Here is an 18,711-nt window from a genome sequence, read left to right as displayed (position 1 = left end):
AAAGACCGGCAGTCCACGAGTGTTAGCCCATGTCCAGGTTTATGACTGAAGACTGGTCAGCACGGCTGTGGGGCCACCACAGCTCTCATGCTGCTCGAGGGGGGCACATGAGCGGCTGCTTCAGAAGAATGTCTGGTAGTTGCTTATAAAACTAAACATACACCTGCCCTATGACCCACATTCCATTCCTAAGTATTTACATAAGAGGAATAAAAACATGTGCACAGAAAGACTGGAACAAATGCGCACACAGCCTTACTCACCCCGGACAAGATGGGAAGGCAGACATCCATCAACAACACCACAGGGCAGCAAAGATGGACATGAACAGTGGGATGTCTCTCAGCCATGGGGTTGACCATTGCCGCAAGCAGTGCAGCGTGGCAGGAAAGCAGAGCATGGGAGTGATGCACTCCTGGAAGACAACTGCAAACCCAACCACAGACACACCGGACATGGCACCTCACCCTGGGCAGTCAGGTAGCAGACACAGCTGTCAGAAGTCACTGTTGTGCGAGGTAAACACACTCCTCACAAGAGAACAGAGAAGGCCACAGACAAGCTAAACGCTAGCCGACCTATTTGTGGGCAGGTATACAAATGCTCCTAACTCGCTTTGAAAAGCACTGAGAAGATGCAGAAGCGTAGACAGAAATGGACCAATGAACAGTTGTGAGATAAAGAAGTACAGTGCTAACTGAAGACGCAGCTGCCACTGTACTTGGGGCCAGGGAGTCAGACAGGAGCTAACAGCGCAGAGAAGACAACAGAACTAGTAATTAGTAGCCAGGATTCTCGGACTAGAGAGGAAGCCTCTTAATGAATCTAAGCAGAAACAGCAGACCACAGACACAAATGACAAGACAAACTCAGCAGTGAGCCTGAGGAACCCGGGTTCAGTTCCCAGCACCCACAATGTAGCTCACAACCAACTATAACTCCAGTTCCGGGAGATTTGATGCCTTCTTTTGACCCCTGCAGACATGCGGACCAAACAGGCATACACAGAAGATATCTAATGAGAAAGCAGGGCTGGAGATGTAGCTCAGTGGTAGAACACCTGTCTAGCATAAAAAAGACCCTACGTTTAAGCCCCAGCACTGGGAAGGATTGGGGAGAGGAACAGAGGGAGGAAGAAGCAACACACAGCCTTTTGTGAAGAATGTCTGAGATCTGATTAGACTATTTTAGAAGAAATCATGAGCAATCAAATCGATCAACCACCAGGAACGAAAAGTTCCACATCAAAGAAGCATACCTCAGACCCGATCAGGTCCCACAGCTGAAGCCTCAGCATTTACTGCTCCACAGAGAATACACTGCACAACCTTTTGCTAGAAATTGTGAGAAAGTAAAGAGACAGCCTATTTCTTTAAAAATCATCTATAAAGTAAAAAATAAAAGCTAGGAATCACTAAGGAAATTGACCAATTCCTATAAATACTGCTTCCAAAAAACACCCTTTTCTTTAAAGTTTTAAAGAAAAAAATGAGAATTACCCTATTTTCAAGAAAAAAATAAGGTAAGTTATATTTAAACATGCAAGAATATAAAGATGAAAATGTTCCAAATTAACTCCCAAAGTTGGCAGAATCACACTAAAAAGATAACAGCTAAGAAAAATAACTTACAAAGCATTTTATACAATTTTCAAATAAACACAAGAAAACACTTGGGAAAAGTCGCACATAATCAACATTATGGAAAACAAAACTACCTAGTACAGGAAGGGAGCGAGGGAGAGCTGCTCCATCTGCTCCAGATGCCTGACGGAGACTGAGACCAAACCCAACCCCAGACAAGCCAGGCGAGCTGCTGTACTCCCGCAGACCTTCAGCTGCATGGCAGAGGCACGGAGACCAGGAGTTCAACGTCAATTTTGCCTACCCAAGGAGTTAAGCCAGCCTGCGCAGTAGGACACCATCCTCAGCCAGACCTGGAAGGATCCACAGGCAGGCCTGACTTCTGTGGGGTTTTTGACCACACAGAGGTACGTGTCACCTCTATAGTTAAGCTTTCACCGTGGCGTCCCAAACAGACCTTGTATCCAAAGGGACAGAGAACAACTTTCAAGATGGCATTCTACAGAAGAGGAAGCAAGGAGGTTGCAGGAGGCTCACACCGTGGGTCTATGTTCACTCTGGGGACAAACTACCTCATGCTGTCCTGTTGCTGACTCCCTCTATGTGGCCGAGTGAAGTCAGTCACCGAGTGCTGCCTCTAAGGCTTCCTAGTGAGCTCCTCCTCGATCCCATCAGGGTCTGTGAGGACAAGGCAAGTTTGGCTAATTCACAAGATGACGATATGAACTTACTCTGTAGCCATCGCTCGTGGCGAAGCCTCAGTTTTTCCTTCTTGGGCAAAATGGTCTTTGGCTCTGTACCTGAGAGAGAGAGAGCACATGAGTAATTAGTGAGGTCAGACGGAGTCTTTCCGCCCAGGTCCCTCCATCCCTGCAGAGGTTAAGGCCAAGAACAAGCAGGCTGTGACCATGCCCTGGTGATGAACAGTCCTACACCCTCAGCTTCAAGGCTCCATGTAGCAGGGCACTCCTATGTTGGAACAAGGCTGTAAGGCTCTCCAAGCTCGGCTGGGCCCCCAGTCTATTTGTGTTAACGTGAGGTTGCCTTGGTGTCAACCAGGTCCTAGGCATGACATACCTCTTGCTTGCCAGCATTAGGACAGAAAACCTGAGAACAAAGTCCCCCGGAGACCGCCCATCACCAAACACCAGCTTGCAAGCCTCTCGTCTCTGGCTCTCCACCCTGTCTTTACTGGTGGTAGCTTCGCCTGCCTGGCTTTATCCTCCCCTCCTTGTGCTCCTGGCCTCAGATAACCCGCTATGGTGTGCTGGCACATCCCTACTGTAAGAGCTGGACTGTGTTCCAAGTCCATGTGCTGCAGTGCTAACCAACTCTTGGTTCTTTAGAATGGAATGGCAGGCGGCCAGGCATGGGAGTTCATGCCTATTATAATCCTAACACTCAGGAGGCTGCGGGAGGAGAACTGCCATAAATTTGAGGCCAGCTTGGGCTACAATGTAAATCACAGCTACAAAGCAAGACCTTGTCTCAAAACATTTTTTCAGAAGGAAAAGCAGTATGACTATCTTTGGAGACAGGGAGTGATGGGTAGTTCTGAATGTCAACTGGACATACTGGGAAGGTATGTCTCAATGAGAAACCGTCTAGATCATGTTGGCCTGTAAGGAATTTCCTTAATTGGATTGAGGTGGGAGGGTGCACCCTGAATCCGGGTGGCACCATTGCACGGGCTAAGCTCCAGACTGAAGGAAAGGAAAGCAGAGGGCAAGCTCTGCACTAGCATGCTTGCATTGCTTCATCCCTCTCTGCTCTCAACTGTGGGTGTACTGCGACCAGCTGCATCGAGTTCCTGAATAAGCTGTTTCTCGGCCAATGGCATAGCAGAGTTATGTCAGGCAGGGAAATCTGAACAGAGAGAGAGAGAGAGAGAGAGAGAGAGAGAGAGAGAGAGAGAGAGAGAGAGAAGGCGGAGTCAAGGAGACAGACACCATGTAGCTGCAGAAGGAGAAAGACACCAGAAACTTACCAGTAGGCCACAGCCTCATAGTGATATACAGATTAATAGAAATGGGTTAATTTAAGATGCAAGATATGAGCTAGCTAGAAATACACCTAAACTATTGGCCAAGCAGTGTTGCAATTACTATAGTTTTTGTGTGAATATTTGGGTCTGGGAGGCCGGGAACCCAAAGAACAGTCTCCACTTACACATACATGCAGGCAAAATACTAACACAAATAAAATGAAACAAACAAAATCATGTTTTAAAGGCACAGGGTTCATATACAATGGCAGTTTAAATAGAACGAGGTCCCCTTCACAAATGAGGTCACGGCCCTGATCTTACTGACTGGTATTCTTATGACGACCATAAGACAGGTGCACTCAAAGGGAAGACACCATCTGCCAACTAAGGAGGACCAGGAGAACCAAGGCTTCCCCGTCACAACTGGGTCTCACAGTTCTAGCCTCTAAAACCACTGAGACAATACACATTTAAGCCACTGGGTCTGTGGTACTGCCAGACAAGACCATCTTCTCAAAAATGATGAAGAGCAACCAGCCAGGCAGAGGACTTGCATAAGTCCCCAGTCCCTGCTAGGCACCACTGCAGGCAGACGGCCTCTCTGTGGCTGAATATTCATTTGCCTGGGGACATTTAAGAACACAGGCTATATCTCCACCAGGAACCAGTGGAAAAAATGGCATGGCCCAATTTTTCAAAGGAGAAAACCAAGGGTCACCACTGCCCTTAGAGCCATCCAATTAACCAGAAGTTGGCTGACTGTGGAACAGAGACAACCAGGCTGTGTGAGCAGAAAGCACCGAGAACAATGAGAACATTGCCAGCAGGGCTTCCTCTTCTCTGAGAATGATCACAGCCCACTCTTAGGACAGCTGGAGCCAGCTAGGGTCACCACCCGGCCAGTGCAGCACCTCCTGCCTATAGTGAATAAGGAGGACTAAGCATGGAAGGCAAAACAAACAAAGAAAACACTGGTTACTGGGCCTCCAGCGCCCCACATCCTCAGGCAGCTGGTGGCATGGCCTCTCAGTGAGATGTGTAAGTCTAGAAAGTAAACCTGGAACCCCACTTGATGGAAACACCAGGACTGGAGGGTGAAGGGGGTCGGTTCACTGGTATCTTGCTGCTAGGCTGCTCCAGAACAACACAAGGATGGTCCATGCCCTCGGCCTTAACTGACTTCCCCAGAGATGACACATGCGCCTAAGACCATGTGTAGGAAACACGGTCTCCTGACATCTTGTGCATGTGGATGTTCCCGAATAGTACAAGAGAGAAGCTGCCGTGTTTAAGGATAAATGAGACAAGTCCTGTCGTGAGAAACTGGAGACCCTGTTAAGTTGCTTCAGCCTCCGTGAAGGGACCAGGCACAGAGCCCCAGCAGCTGGTGACTCAGGTCCTACCCAGTTACAGGCAGTGCTGGAGCCCTGTGCCCCTGTTTCCAGCCTGGAGCTGACCTGCCCTCAGCTCTCCACCCCTAATTACTCATTTCCCACTAGAAGAAAGGGCTGGGGCTGCACAGCTTGGTCTGAGATGGGGCTATGGGGAGGGGGTAAGAGGGCCCAGGGCTCAGTAGCTGCTCCTCCTGCTGGTCTAATGAAGGAGCATCCAGTACACTCTACTGAACTTCAGTGTGCCCTAGCACCATACCTAGGCAGCTGTCACATGACTGGATGCAATGTCAAACCACAAGAGGGGTGACAGCAAGGCCTAAATGTGGGGTGTCAAGCTGGGGTAGGACTTGGGGGTTATCTAGGGTCCAGGGAAACTGGTAAGAAAAAATGAGCCTAGCACAGTGAGGGGGGCAATGTGCCCAATGGTAAGACATCCCAGGAGGCAGGAAGCAATTCTCTCTGGATGATTCTTTCAACTTTCTGTAATTCTGCAATTACTCTAAAGTAAAAATAACACCCAAGGTCAGCAGAGACTGGCCCAAGCATTAACAGGCCTAGCACCACACAGAACGCAGGATGCTGGAGCAGGCTAGCGAGAATGCTAGCTAGAATGTGACCCTCTTAGCCCTCCATGGCCCCAGAGAAACAGAACCGAACAGGCTGTTCTCGCAGATGCAGAGCGTTTGGAATGCTGAGGTCATGCAGAAGCTGAAGCCCTGACACAGCCCTCGGGGTCCCGCCGCCCTTGGCACTGATGCTCATCCTCGCTTCACTGGACTCTGCACAGGCTGACGGTTACTCCCTGGGGAAGAAAGACGGGCCCAGAACAGGCAGCAACCAGACACATATGGGCAGCCTCCATGATGGGCTGGCCTGTGCTGCTTGGAAGGGAACAGAATGAGCTGTGGCTGCTGCCTGAACAGAGAGAGCTTCCCGGGGCCGCTGTGACAGGAACAGCAGCTCAGCCCTAGCTGTGCCGGGACAGCAGGGCTTTGGAGTGCGGCTGCTTCTAGGCTTCTCCCTGACGACTGCCTGTCACAGCACCGGCTGCAGCCCTCACACTCTGAGGTAAGTAAACAGGGCCCAGAAGCACTTCTGAGGAGTGACGGAGTAACAGCAGTGATGGCCATACAGGGGCAGGACATCTCGGTCCCAGCTTCCTTACCAGAGAATCGGAACTCGGAACAGGTGCCAGGCTAGGCTCAACTACAGAACCATGACTCCCTCTACAGCTTACCCTCAAGGATGAGCAAAATGTTTAAAATAAAGCTTGCAACGCAGTTGAGACCTAAACCAATCACCACTGACCGGGCTGAAAGCAAGAGGACCGGACAGACAGGAAGGAGCCGAGCAGCAACAACGTCAGCCCGTACCAGTATCTTCCTAGCATGAAACGGAGATGCCACCTCCTGGTCCTCCTGGGCTGTTCAGTACCCACAGCACCCAGGGAGAGGGGCAGTTTTTCACTTCTGGGACAGAACAGCTGAGATGTGCAGCACTGGAGAGCCCGAGGCAAGAAGATGGTCTGAGTTCGAGGTCAGTGTGGACGGAGGTGGGACTGTTTAAAAAGGAGGTGGCTCAATAGCTCAGGTGGTAAAAGTGCTCACTGTGCAAGCCTGAAATGCGAGTTCAAACCCTGGGTCCTACAGCAGACAGCAAGAGTCAACTCCTGCAAGCTGTCATATGGCCTCCAAACATACGAGGTGGCTCATGTACTTGCACATATGTGCACATACATGCACACACTGTACACACATCAGCATCACAACAATAATAAATTTTAAAAAGGAGGAAGGGCTTCATGTGGGGCTCTCTGGATCATCTAGATGAGGTTAACTGAGGCAGGAAGAACTACCCTAAATACAGGTTGTACCGGCAGTTCCACGGGCTGGAGTCCCAGACTGCAGAAAAGGAGAACGTGAGTTGAACATTTACCACCCTCTGCTTCCAGACTGTGGAGAGAGGCAGTGGCTCAAGAAGGCATCTGGGTAGCAATGGGCCATGAAAACCCTACGGAGTCACTGGGGCTGCCAAGGTCCTAAAGAGATGGCATCTCTGTGTGGAGTGTGGGAAATACACAGGACAAGAGTGTCCAAACGGGGGCAGCCGAATCAAAGGCAGAGTCCAATAACAAGACAGGAGCTGCTAACCACAGGGTGACATCTGCACACAGCACACACAAGCCTTTCTACTTCTTATTCACCCCCCAAAGTTTTATCTCAACACCTCCAGCTGCCCTCCAGCCTCGCTACTGGTGGGAAATGGGAGTAAGGAGCAGAAAGCCTCGGCAGAGCACTGCTAGTCAAGCTCCACAAACAGCAGAAAGATGCCGAGGACCCAAAATAGCCCCAGCTACTTGGTCCATGGTACCATGGTCCATGGCCTAGAAATAGCACCCCACATGCCCAAACAACATCCACTCTTGCCTGTCCTCCCCAGGCAAACAAGTATCTAAAACACAATACCCCAAATGGGATAGCACCCCCAAAGAGCCAAGCAGCCTCCAGTATCCTGTACCCTGGCATAAGACTGGCGGTAGGCACAGGGTTCCCCTCCCTAGAGGGTTTTGAAGCAACTGGGGACAATCTACAGAGACAGAAGGGCTCCTGAGTCTTATGGTCCCAAACAAGAGCCACCAGGCCATCTCATTAGCGACTAGGAAGAAATGACGTCATCAGGTGGGATGGCCTGGGACAAAGCAGCGTGATAGCACTCTGGGATCCCACAGGCTAAAGGACCAGGGAAAGCAAATGGGTGTGCGGCTCCAAACAGACCATGGAGAATGCGGCAGGTCCCCTGTGAACACAGGAGGAGTTAACATGACATCACATACAGGACCCACACAGGACCAGGTTCAGAGGGTCACCTCAAGGTAGGACCAGGAGTCTCTGCTGATGTTTCTTGGTTATGAGTCACTTTTCATACAACCCCAGATGGAGGCTGCGCCCTGATGGTCAAGTCTCTGCCACAGGGCAGCAACAGTCCCCAAGGCTGGCTCCATGCTTAGAGAGCCAGGCCTCTAATAGGAGAGGTCTCAAGACCAAGTATGCCAGGACCCCAAGAGCTCTACACAACAGATCCCGTTTCCTGGGACCTAGAGATGCAGACCCCTCAACAGTCCTGGGCTTCAATGCCACCACAGGTGGCAGTCCCTACCGGGCAGAGGTAGCACTCACCATGGTCCACCAAAGAGCATAAGAAGCACCCAGGCAGCAAAGCTCTCCGGTGAGCGCCACCTTCTACTACACGTTCCCTCATTGTATGCTTAAGTGAGTTATAAGGCCTCGAATCCAACAGGTACCTTTAGTCTGATGAAAGTGTCCCCTGTCATGCTATTGGGAACATGTTCCAGTCATTGTCACAGGTTGCTTTGTTACCAACTTAGGCCAATTTCTATGCTCAGGCTCTGAAAAGATAACCTGATAGGTCATAGCACCATATAAACCAGCCAGGCGGTGGTGGCGCACGCCTTTAAATCCCAGCACTCAGGAGGCAGAGGCAGGCGGATCTCTGTGAGTTCAAAACCAGCCTGGTCTACAAGAGCTAGTTCCAAGACAGGCTTCAAAGCTAGAGAAACACTGTCTCAAAAAAACAAAAACAAAAAATAAAAATAAATAAATAAACTAAAGCTGCAGGAAGGAAGTGGCAATGGGTAGGCCAGAGCCTAGCCCTAGCTGGCTCCCTGATGGCGCACACAAACACTTCCACATCATGCTCTACAACTAGGTAATAGAGGACCCAAGAAATGTCACTGTAAGGGACACACAGCAACAGTCACAGGGCTGTGTCTGCCAACCCTCATTTGGTATCTCAACAAGATCTGTTCACCACTAGGTCAGCCTAGCACCCCACAGAGAGTACTTTCAGAAGCGAGTGCCTCCCCTCCTGCACTCACAGGACAGGCAGGCAAGGTCAACTCACGCTGTGACTGGCTTCTCAGCTCCTCCCCACAGCTCACTGGGCTGTGCTTCTGCTAAGCCTGGGAGCTGAGTAGGAACAAGTGAAGAGTGTGCCCAATGGGTCCTGTCCTAGCCCTGACTTCACAGTCATCTAGTAAACAAATGCCTGAAGAAACTCTCATCCGCCTCAGGTTCTGTATGCACCAGAAACTGCCTTCCAGCAGGTCCCCTAGGCCAGGACCTAAGAAGGAAATGAAGCTTTGCTGCCCTCTGCTGACCAGAATATGAGTACACAAAGGACTAACACTCAGAAGGGGGACCCTGCAAAGTCACATTCACTCATCCTGCTCAGCCTCAAGGAGGCTGAGGGTCTAAAAAGATGCAGCCACCCGAGCTCTGGAACCTGTCACGATGCCTGAGAAGGACCACGAGTATGCACTCCGGGTTCCCCGCACCCCAGCTCTGCAGCCACTTCACCCCATCTAGAGCTCCTGTTCCCCACAACTTCGGGGGCCTTTGCGCCCAGCAGCTCGCTGACCAAGGGCCACTGACAGTGCTGCTCACACACTTTTTACAGCCTTCATTCCAGGCGCCCCTGCCCCACCCTGGCTCTCCTCTGCCCCATCCTGCCCACCTCTCGGAGACAGAATCCAGAATCCAGAAGGTAGTCTGGAAATGGACTGAGCTTACTTTCTGCAACAGTGAGAGGGGACAGAGAACGGGAAATCAAATTCAAAAATGTTCTTGTGGGTTGTCTCCTCCGGATATCACGACATCACGTTAGTGACATGCCCAGGTCAGTAAAGGCAGACGGCAGACAGCGTATCACGACCATGCACTAGGCGGTGTCATGCCCAGGCTCACTGTACAGCTCAAGCTGACTACAGAGCAGGTAACACACCATGTGAAGACAAGGTGGGAAGAAGGATGCTCACTGGCATCTGCCAGCCAAAAGAGCAGGCAGGAGAGCCATAAACCACTTCACATGGGGGTTCTGGATCCCACAGAAGACCCTTTAGCCCACAGGACAACGCTGGGTTTATTGGCTGGGGCTAGGAGAGATCTCTGGATCAGCCTCCCCCCACCTCCCTGGGCAGGAGGTGAAAACACACAGATCAGGAGCCCCACAGCACAGCTGCCGAGTCCAGCACCTCCCAGAGGCAGAGACCTTGTCATAGAAAGGCAAGCTCAGGGGAGCAGGAGAGGAACTGGCTGCTAAGACACCAACAGAAAGATGAGAGATGAAGGAGCACAGCACTCAGAGACAAAGGTGCCCCTCCTCCTGGGCTCCAAGCCTGTGCGCTGTAGGACAGCCTGTGAGCGCACAAGGGGGCATGGCAGTTGTCTATCCTCCTTGGGGCCGTACCAGTGGTAGCCACCTCAGCTCCTGGACCTGAAGTATGGAACTATTTCTGATCCAGCCCTGGGCAAGGACGAGGCATGGGAAGGAGGTGCTGCAATGGCACAGACAGGTTTGTACCTCGGAAACTAGGGAGTCATGAGCAGACTGTGGGGAGCAGACGAACTCCTGGGTGAAAGTGTACTGTTGACATAGGCACAGCCGTGTGAAGAACCCCAAGGTCCCAAGGCTCGGACCTATGGAAACAGCAAAGCCTTGCTCTAGTCCAGGCACAGTGTTTACTGTGGATCAAACACACAGCTTCCTCCTCCCAGATGGCTGCAACCCCTACACAAGGGGTCCCTTTTGCTGGCGAGTTTCGTGCTTGACACAAGCTAGAGTCACCAGGGAGGGAGTCTCAACTGAGAAATATACCTCCCTAAGATCAGGCTGTAGGCAAGCCGGTAAGGCATTTTCTTAACTAGTAATTGATGGGGGAGAGTCCAGCCCACTGTGGGTGGTGCCATCCCTGGCCTGGTGGTCCTGGGTTCTATAAGAAAGCAGGCTGAGCGAGCCAAGAGGAACAAGCTGGTAAGCAGCTCCCCTCCATGGCCTCTGCATCAGCTCCTGTCTCCAGGTTTCTGCCTTGTGTGAGTTCCTCCCTGGTTTCCCTCAAAGACTGCGATATGTAAGCCAAATACGTCCTTTCCTCCCCAGGCTGTTTTGGACATGGTGTTCCATCACAGCAATAGGAACCTAAGACATTCCTGAGCTCCCAGACTGCCTGAGTGCCCTCCACCAGAGCAAGCACAGCCCGCCAGAGGCCACCCCACTCCAGCTTCCCTGTGTGTGTGTCTGTCCTTTCTTCATTCCTGCGTTACCCGCCACATTTTCAGGATCAAGCCATGCAGGACACAGCAAGAGACTGAGTCAAGACTCAGCTCGCTCCGTGACCCAGGCTACTCTGACACAAGTCAGGGCCCTCCAGCTGCCTGACTCCGGGAACAAGGCAGCCAGGAACAGAAGTGTTTAGCACTGAGAACAGGAAAGATGCCAGCAGCCAGAAGACGCCTATGGAGAGGGGTCTGAGACGCAGACCTGGGACTCCGGGAGACCAGGCTCTGCACGCCTCAGCCAGGTAGGAATAAGATAAAGGGCTGGGGTATTTCCTCCCTATGCACAGGGCTGTTCCCAAAGGGTCTACAGGTATGGCTGTATCCAATGAGCAGCTGATCTTTTGTGCTACTGGGCAGAGACAGAGCCAAGCCTACCCTACTCCATCGGGACTCTGTGAGGTCTAACAGTCACCTACATCTAGCCTAAGGTTAACTGAGGACAGGTGTGTAACAACTGGAGACACAGAAAGGGGGGGGGGCAAGAAGGTGGGGAGGGTGTCAGAACACAGATGACACGCACACCAGGAAAACTGCAAAGGAAAGGCCCTGGAGATGTCTCAGAGACCACCCTTGGTCCCCAGGGATGAGTTCTGCATTCAGGATCACCTTCTCCTGGGACATCCTGAGTCCCAAACACATGCACTAAGAATGTGCAAGAATCATAGGCATGGAGAACCAAGGCTACTCTCTGGCCAGAGCTACACATGATTCAGGCTGAGGGGCCTCCTACAGCCCCAAAACCCATCTCTGCCTCACACTAAAACTCTATAACCCTATGGCCCTATCAAAGAAGACACAGGAAATACATACAACTAAGAAGGCCAAAGGTCACTCTAGGAAGTGAGAGCTCAAATGTGATCCATTCTTTATTTAAGGTCTTATGCACAGATATGGGTATTCTTTTTCTTTTCTTTTCTTTTTTTTTTTTTTTGAAACAAGGTTTCTCTTTGTATCCCTGACTGTCTACAGAGTGAGTTCCAGGACAGCCAGGTCTGGACAGAGGCAATCACAAAGCCAGCCTGTTTTCTGCCTCTTTGTCATTATATAAGCATAGCATCAATTTTGTACATAAATTCACATATTGCAAGAGTACTTAGGGATGCATGCTGAAGAATTTATGAGTGAATTGCCAAGCAGTTTGGTACCTGCTTCAAAAGTCCTCAGCGGGAGTACCAAGGACGGGCAGTTGCCACATGGAACTTCTCAACACTTCTTTCTACTTAGTATATTTGAAATTCTTTCCTGTAAAAGAAACATCACTTGGGGCTGGAGAAATGGCTCAGAGGTTAAGAGCATTGCCTGCTCTTCCAAAGGTCCTGAGTTCAATTCCCAGCAATCACATGGTGGCTCACAACCATCTGTAATGAGGTCTGATGCCCTCTTCTAGCCTGCAGGCATACACACAGACAGAATATTGTATACATAATAAATAAATATTTTAAAAAAAAAGAAACATCACTTTTTGTTTTATTTTGAGACAGGGTCTTTCTACACAGCCCTGTTTGTCCTGGAACTCGATGCACAGACCAGGCTGGCCTCAAATGCAGAGAGATCTGTCTGCCTCTGCTTCTCAAGTGCTGGGATTAAGGTATTAGACACCACATCTGGCCTAACAATGTTTTAAAAGCACAGGCCAGCCCGCAGGCAAGAGTCAGGCTGCCCTCTCACCTCTCCAATGGTAGTGACTCACCTTTCTTTAGGGACACCACACTCTTCTGGTCCAGCTCCAGCCTCTGCACCAAGGCACTAGGGTCTATCTGTGTCCTGGCAAAGATGTCATTGTGAACTAATGTCCAGTCCTGCAGGCCCAACAAGAGAAGAAAGAGGACAACACCAAGTTGGCCTTTAGTATCAGAGTCAAACAACAAGAAGATGCCAAGGCAAAAATCCTCTACTTCTCAGCCAGAGAGGCCATGGGAGAGTAGCTGTGTCCTTGTTCCCAGATCAGGCCTGTGCCCAGGCTGCTCCTTCCTTCCCCCATCAGACTTGGAACAATCAGAGCAGCTGGGTCCACCAGGAAGTAGAGCGGAGCTCCACCAGCACAGGGGCTGAGCACGGCCTCCATGCAGACATACGCAGATCCGGGAGCAGCTCTAAAGAAGAGCATCACTCCTGCTCACGACCCTGTGCTCAGCCCTCCTGGGTCGGAGGAAGGGAAACCTTCTATATCCTCTGCCACCCTTGAGGGTCAAAACAGGAATACCAGCCCCATAACTTTCCAGTAGAGAGGCAAAGACACGACTGGCCGAAGGGGCTTAAGAACAATCTCCATCAACACGTGGCTTAAGCTTGAGCCAAGCTACCAAATTAAAAGAAAAATGGGGAAAATAAGATATAGGAGGCTACAGAGCAATGGGAGGATGTACAGGGAGATGAGAAGAACGCTGAAATAGTTTAGCCATATCCAAAAATAAAAGCTGGGTATAGTAAGGCCACAACCTGGGCACAGAGAGTGTGACAAACCAGCCTGAGCTATAGTGAGAACTTGTCTCCAAAATAAAATAAAACAAATAACATAAAACAATGAAATAAAATAAAAATAAATAAAATACAAAACCCCAAAGCAAGAGCCAGCAATGGTAGACACCAACCGATCAGCAATAGAACAATTACCTAGGTTCAACTCCTAGTACAGAAAAATGATGCACTAATTTAAAAAAAGAACAAGACATCCAAGCAAACAATATCATTGATGGCTACAGCACTAACCTGCTTCTCACAACAAAAAGTAAACCTGGAGGAGGAAAGGCCAATGTGGAAAATTCAATGGTGCTTCTGTACACTAGTGATGAACAATCTGCCCCCCGGAAAAATTCCATTTGCAGCAGCATCAAAAAAATAACAAAATATTGCCAGGCAGTGGTGATGAATGCCTTTAATCCCAGCACTCTGGAGGCAGAGGCAGGTGGATCTCTGTGAGTTCAAGGCCAGCCTGGTCTAGAGTGAGTTCCAGGACAGCCAAGGCTGTTCACAGAGAAATATGCCTCAAAAATAAATAATTTTAATTTAATTAGATACTAAAATACTAAGTCAGACATGGGTGGCACATGCTTGTAATCACTTAGGAGGCAGAAGTTCAAGGTCACCTTTGGTTGCGTAGTGAAAGTTTTAGGCCAACAGGAGTTATAAGACCCTGAATCACAAATAAATAAATAAATAGCACAATATTTACCAGGCAGTATAGGCACATGAGCTATAAGACCCTGAATTATGAATAAATAAATAAATAAATAAGAATGCAATATTTGCCAAGCAGTAGTGGCACACGCCTTTAATCCTAGCACTCGGGAAGACAGATGGAGTTTGAAGACAGCCTGGTCTACAGAGTGAGTTCCAGGACAGCCAAGGCTGCACAGAGAAACCCTGACTCAATAGATAGATAGACAGACAGACAGACAGACAGACAGACAAGGTGCGGTGGGTAAAGTGTCCCCATCAAGGTTGATGAGTGAAGTTGAATCCCAGGACCCATGTGGTAGGATGGAACCGAGCCCTACAAACTGTTCTCTGACCTCTGTATGTACACCATGGCATTCCTGTGTCCAGATAAATGCACATAAAATAAAAGTAAAGTATATAGCATTTAAGAATAAACAACAGACCAGGTGGTGGTGGTACACGCCTTTAATCCTAGTATTCAGGAGGCAGAGACACGCAGATCTCTGTGAGTTCGAGGTCAGCCTGGTCTACAAGAGCTAGTTCCAGGAAAAGCTCCAAAACTACTAAGAAACCCTGTCTCAAACAAAACAAAACAAAAACAAAAGCAAACAAACAAAAGAATAAACAACAAAATTAGTACAAGAATTGAATCATAAAAACTGCAAAGTATATTTGAAGGAAGAAATGGTAAGTTACTTTATTTTCATGAATTGAAAGATCAAATATTCTTACAAGCTGGGCGGTGGTGGCGCACGCCTTTAATCCCAGCCAGCACTTGGGAGGCAGAGGCAGGCGGATCTCCGTGAGTTCGAGACCAGCCTGGTCTACAAGAGCTAGTTCCAGGACAGGCTCCAAAACCACAGAAAAACCCTGTCTTTAAAAAAAAAAAAAAAAAAAAAAAAAAAAAGAGGGCTCAGCGGGTAAAGACCCTGGCCATCAAATTCTACCCCCGGAACCCACATGAAGGAGAGAACTGACTCTCATGAGCTGTCCTCTGTCCTCCACACATATGTCTGGGCACACGTCTCCACGTGCAGACACAGTAATATAAAAAAAAAATTATAAAACAAAAAATTTCACACAGGATGTCTTTTGTGTGTGTGTGAAAACTGATTCGCTGATGCTAAAATCCATAAGGGAATGCAAGAGACCCACTTGGGGACCCAGAGAGTGGCATAATTCCGTAAAGGAAAGGGTCTGAGGATCTACATTTCCAGAGCTCAAGCTGACTCAGAACCACTCTAAGTCAAGCTGTGTGATACTGGCATAAGGATCAATGGAACGAAACTGAGAGCTGAAGCCAAGACTCTAGAGCCAGATTTTGGCAAATACCAGCAACTCCACTAAGTAGCTGGGCACCCTCCAGGATTTACTTAACTCTTAAGAAATCTTATCTTGCTGGGCATGGTAGCACGTGTCTTTAACTGCAGCATTTGGGAGGCAGAGGCAGGCTAACCTCTTCTGAGTTCAAGACCAGCCTGGTCAACATAGTGAGTTCAAGGACAGCCAGAACTACAGCAAGGTCCTGCCTCAATAGAAAAAAAAAAAAAAAAAGAAGGATGAAAAAAATGAGAAATGAGAAATGGGTGGCTCAGTGATTAGGAGCACTTGCTGTTCACGCAGAGGACCTATATTTGGTCCCTGGCACAGCCGTGGTGGCATACAACCATCCCTAACTCTAGTTCCAGGGGATTCATCCACACAAGCCCTCTTTAGCTTCTAATAGCGCCACACATGGTACACATGGTAAATGCATACATGCACTTGAAACACACACATAAAAGATTTAAAAAAAAAAATCTGTCACAATCACAAATGAGATTGTGTCGGCTTTACAGGCGTGTGACACATGGCACACAGTAAATGCTTGACAAGCATGCTTCAGAATTACTGATGGGAAGCCACTGGCCCCATGGTCCAGCAATGGCCCCTCTGCTGCTCCTACGCAAACCAGAAAATATTGCCAAGGCAGCTGAAGGAGGAGCACCAGGAAAAGAGTATGTAGATATATCGTGCAACGCTGACGAACTCTTAACAATAGCGGGCTGCGAGAAAGGAGCCAACACAAGAGATCACAATCTCCATTTACAGACTGTCCACAGCAAAGGCCAAAAGTAGATTCCTGCTTGCAAGTATGGGTGGATGAAGGCATGGATAACTGTAAAGAGAACAGTGCTTCTTTTCAAGACACCTAACTTCGGGAACCTCCTCTTTACTGAAAGCCGGGTGCATTTTAAAGAGCTAGCTAGCGTCCTGTGGCATTTCCAAAACGTGGAGGGGTGCTCTCCTCCAGCAATGGAGTGTTTCGGGAGCCCCACACTTCAACCAAGAGGACACACGGCTGAAGGTGGGACCGGGTCAGGACCCTAACTGGAGCGGCCAGAACCCACACAGTGGGAGACAGCAACCCAGCAGTATTGAACTCGGGTCCTGCAAGGCACCTGCTCTGCGAAGACTCCAGCCATGCAGGGACCCTGCTCTGCGGAGACCCCAGCCATTCAGGGACCCTACTCTGCGGAGACCCCAGCCATTCAGGGACCCTGCTCTGCGGAGACCCCAGCCATTCAGGACCCCTGCTCTGCGGAGACCACAGCCATGCAGGGCCCCTGCTCGGTGGAGACCCCAGCCATGCAAAACCATCGGTCTAACAGAGATCGCGCTCAGCGGAGACCTGACCCGGGCCGACCCACGCCCCGCACCTCACCTTTGCCCCCGCTCCGCCCGCCGAGACTTGTGGGAGGGCCGGCTCCAGGGATCGGGGCACAGGGCCGGGCGGAGCCTCCCCGTCGGGTCTCACGGCCGCCCGGTGCACACGTGCCCGCAGCGCCCTCACTTTTCCCATCTTCACCGGAAGATTCCACCGGGCAGCAAAGCTGCCGCACTAGCAGAAGCACCTCCCGGAAGTGCTCTCTGCGAGGCGGAAATAGAAAATCTGAGTTCCGCCGATCCCCGGAAGTACCGCCCGTCTTCTGTGCGCGGTTGCGGTGCTTACGGCTAAGTGCTGCCACTAGCGTGTTAGCCATGCGCCAACGTGGCTCCTATAGGACCGTTGGTCTTGCAAAAAGCCAGGGAAATAAAAACGACAGAGGCCTCGGGTGCATATAACGAGAAACGGCATGTTTCTGTGGGGCTGGCTAGCCTGGGGCAAAGTAGGGAAACAGGTTCACGCCGGGGCCTTGGCCAAGTGGCCCGTATTACTCATGAGTCTTTCTGTTTGTGCACATTGCGTTTCGTCCTCAAAACCGGTCCTGGGAGTTGGGCTTTACTCGTCCACTTAAATGAGGACCAGGCAGCGAAAGACTTGGCGGCCTCCGTCCTCCCTCCTGCACAGTCGGCTCCGTGCCCAGCAGCCCCTGTGCACTCCGCATGCATTGCTTAGGGAAAGCAGGGCAAGAGGTGGGTCCCACTCTTCACTCAGGTGACACCTGTAACAAGGCCGGCTATGGTTGGGACCTCAAAGGAAAGCTGACTCAGACGCAGCCGCCCTCGCCCTTTCTACTACGGTAGAGGGCGTCCTGGACTGTCCCTCGGGCCCCAGGTGCCACCGTGGAGGTTGAAACTACTTAGGGGCACTCTTGTCCCAAATAGTGTTCTAGCCTGCAAGGGAGCTCCGGTTAATTCTTTGGACTCCTGTACTCCTTTTCCTGTCGCTTGAGGGCGCTCGTGTCCCGCTGGCCTGGCTCCTGCCAACCTGGGTTTCCGAGTAGAAAGGATTACACTCTTATCTCTGTAGGCCAATCCTCCAGGCTAGGTACTTGACCAAACTCCCGGTTCACCCTACTGTCTTTACCCTGGAGGCTGAGTGTGGGTGAGAACCACTGGCTGCAGGCGCTTTCACTGGCACAGCTGCTGGAGGTACACTGTGTCCTAGCGCCTGACCGTGGGCACACAGCTGCCTAGCCAGCAGCAATCAGCGGAGTAACCTGGGTCCAGATCAGCTCCCCTGCCTTTATCCAAGTCATGGAGATAAAGTCATGCCTGGCTTGTCTCATGGAGAAGGGGTCCCTTGGCCTTCCCTGGGAGGTGGCTGACCTCCTTTTTTGCGTGGTCTTTTTTTTTTTTTTCTTCAGGTGAGTTTGTCAAGGCCTGAACTTCCCAAGCCTCAGTTTCCCTGCTTCTACAATGAGGGGGTGGGATTGGTTAGAGTGCTTGTGAACTGAGAGCAAAGCAAGAGGAAGTGCCTACTGGCAGCTTGTAGCTGGACCTCGTGGTTTCCCAGGGCTGGGCAAAAAAGAGGCCAGTGACCCAACAGGGTGTTTGCCGTGTGAAGGGCAAGTACCCAAGCCCAGTGCTGGCACAGGCACGCCCAGCACTTCTGAGGCCCAGGACCTTCTGGTGGCTGAACTAGCTAGCAGTGTAGAGTCCTAAACCTGGCTCTGACCCTGCTTGCTAGGCAATGGGGCAACAAAGCGATCTCCGCTCCTTCATACCTCCCTGGAGAGGGAGGCCTTGCT

At 50.4% G+C, this 18,711-nt stretch overlaps 1 protein-coding gene across 1 annotated transcript in view; it reads right to left on the bottom strand.

Annotated features, from left to right (window-relative positions):
* Nucleotides 1-17,164, bottom strand: part of Slx9 (SLX9 ribosome biogenesis factor) — a 31,699-nt gene extending 14,535 nt beyond the window's left edge. Inside the window, exons 1-3 of the mRNA XM_050143193.1 lie at nucleotides 16,962-17,164; nucleotides 12,789-12,897; nucleotides 2,315-2,383 (exon numbers count right to left, since the gene is read on the bottom strand). Of these exons, the coding sequence (XP_049999150.1) occupies nucleotides 2,315-2,383; nucleotides 12,789-12,897; nucleotides 16,962-17,099 (316 nt within the window). The 5' untranslated portion in view covers nucleotides 17,100-17,164. The remainder of the gene's footprint in view (nucleotides 1-2,314; nucleotides 2,384-12,788; nucleotides 12,898-16,961) is intronic.
* Between the last annotated feature and the right edge of the window lie 1,547 nt (nucleotides 17,165-18,711).

The sequence above is a fragment of the Alexandromys fortis genome, unplaced genomic scaffold (assembly GCF_014885135.2).
Source record: "Alexandromys fortis isolate MF-2015 unplaced genomic scaffold, M_Fortis_MF-2015_v1.1 scaffold_9, whole genome shotgun sequence".
In the NCBI taxonomy this organism is placed as follows: Eukaryota; Metazoa; Chordata; class Mammalia; order Rodentia; family Cricetidae; genus Alexandromys; species Alexandromys fortis.
The sequence above is the reverse complement of the archived record's forward strand: the minus strand, read 5'-3'. Positions and strand labels throughout refer to the sequence as shown.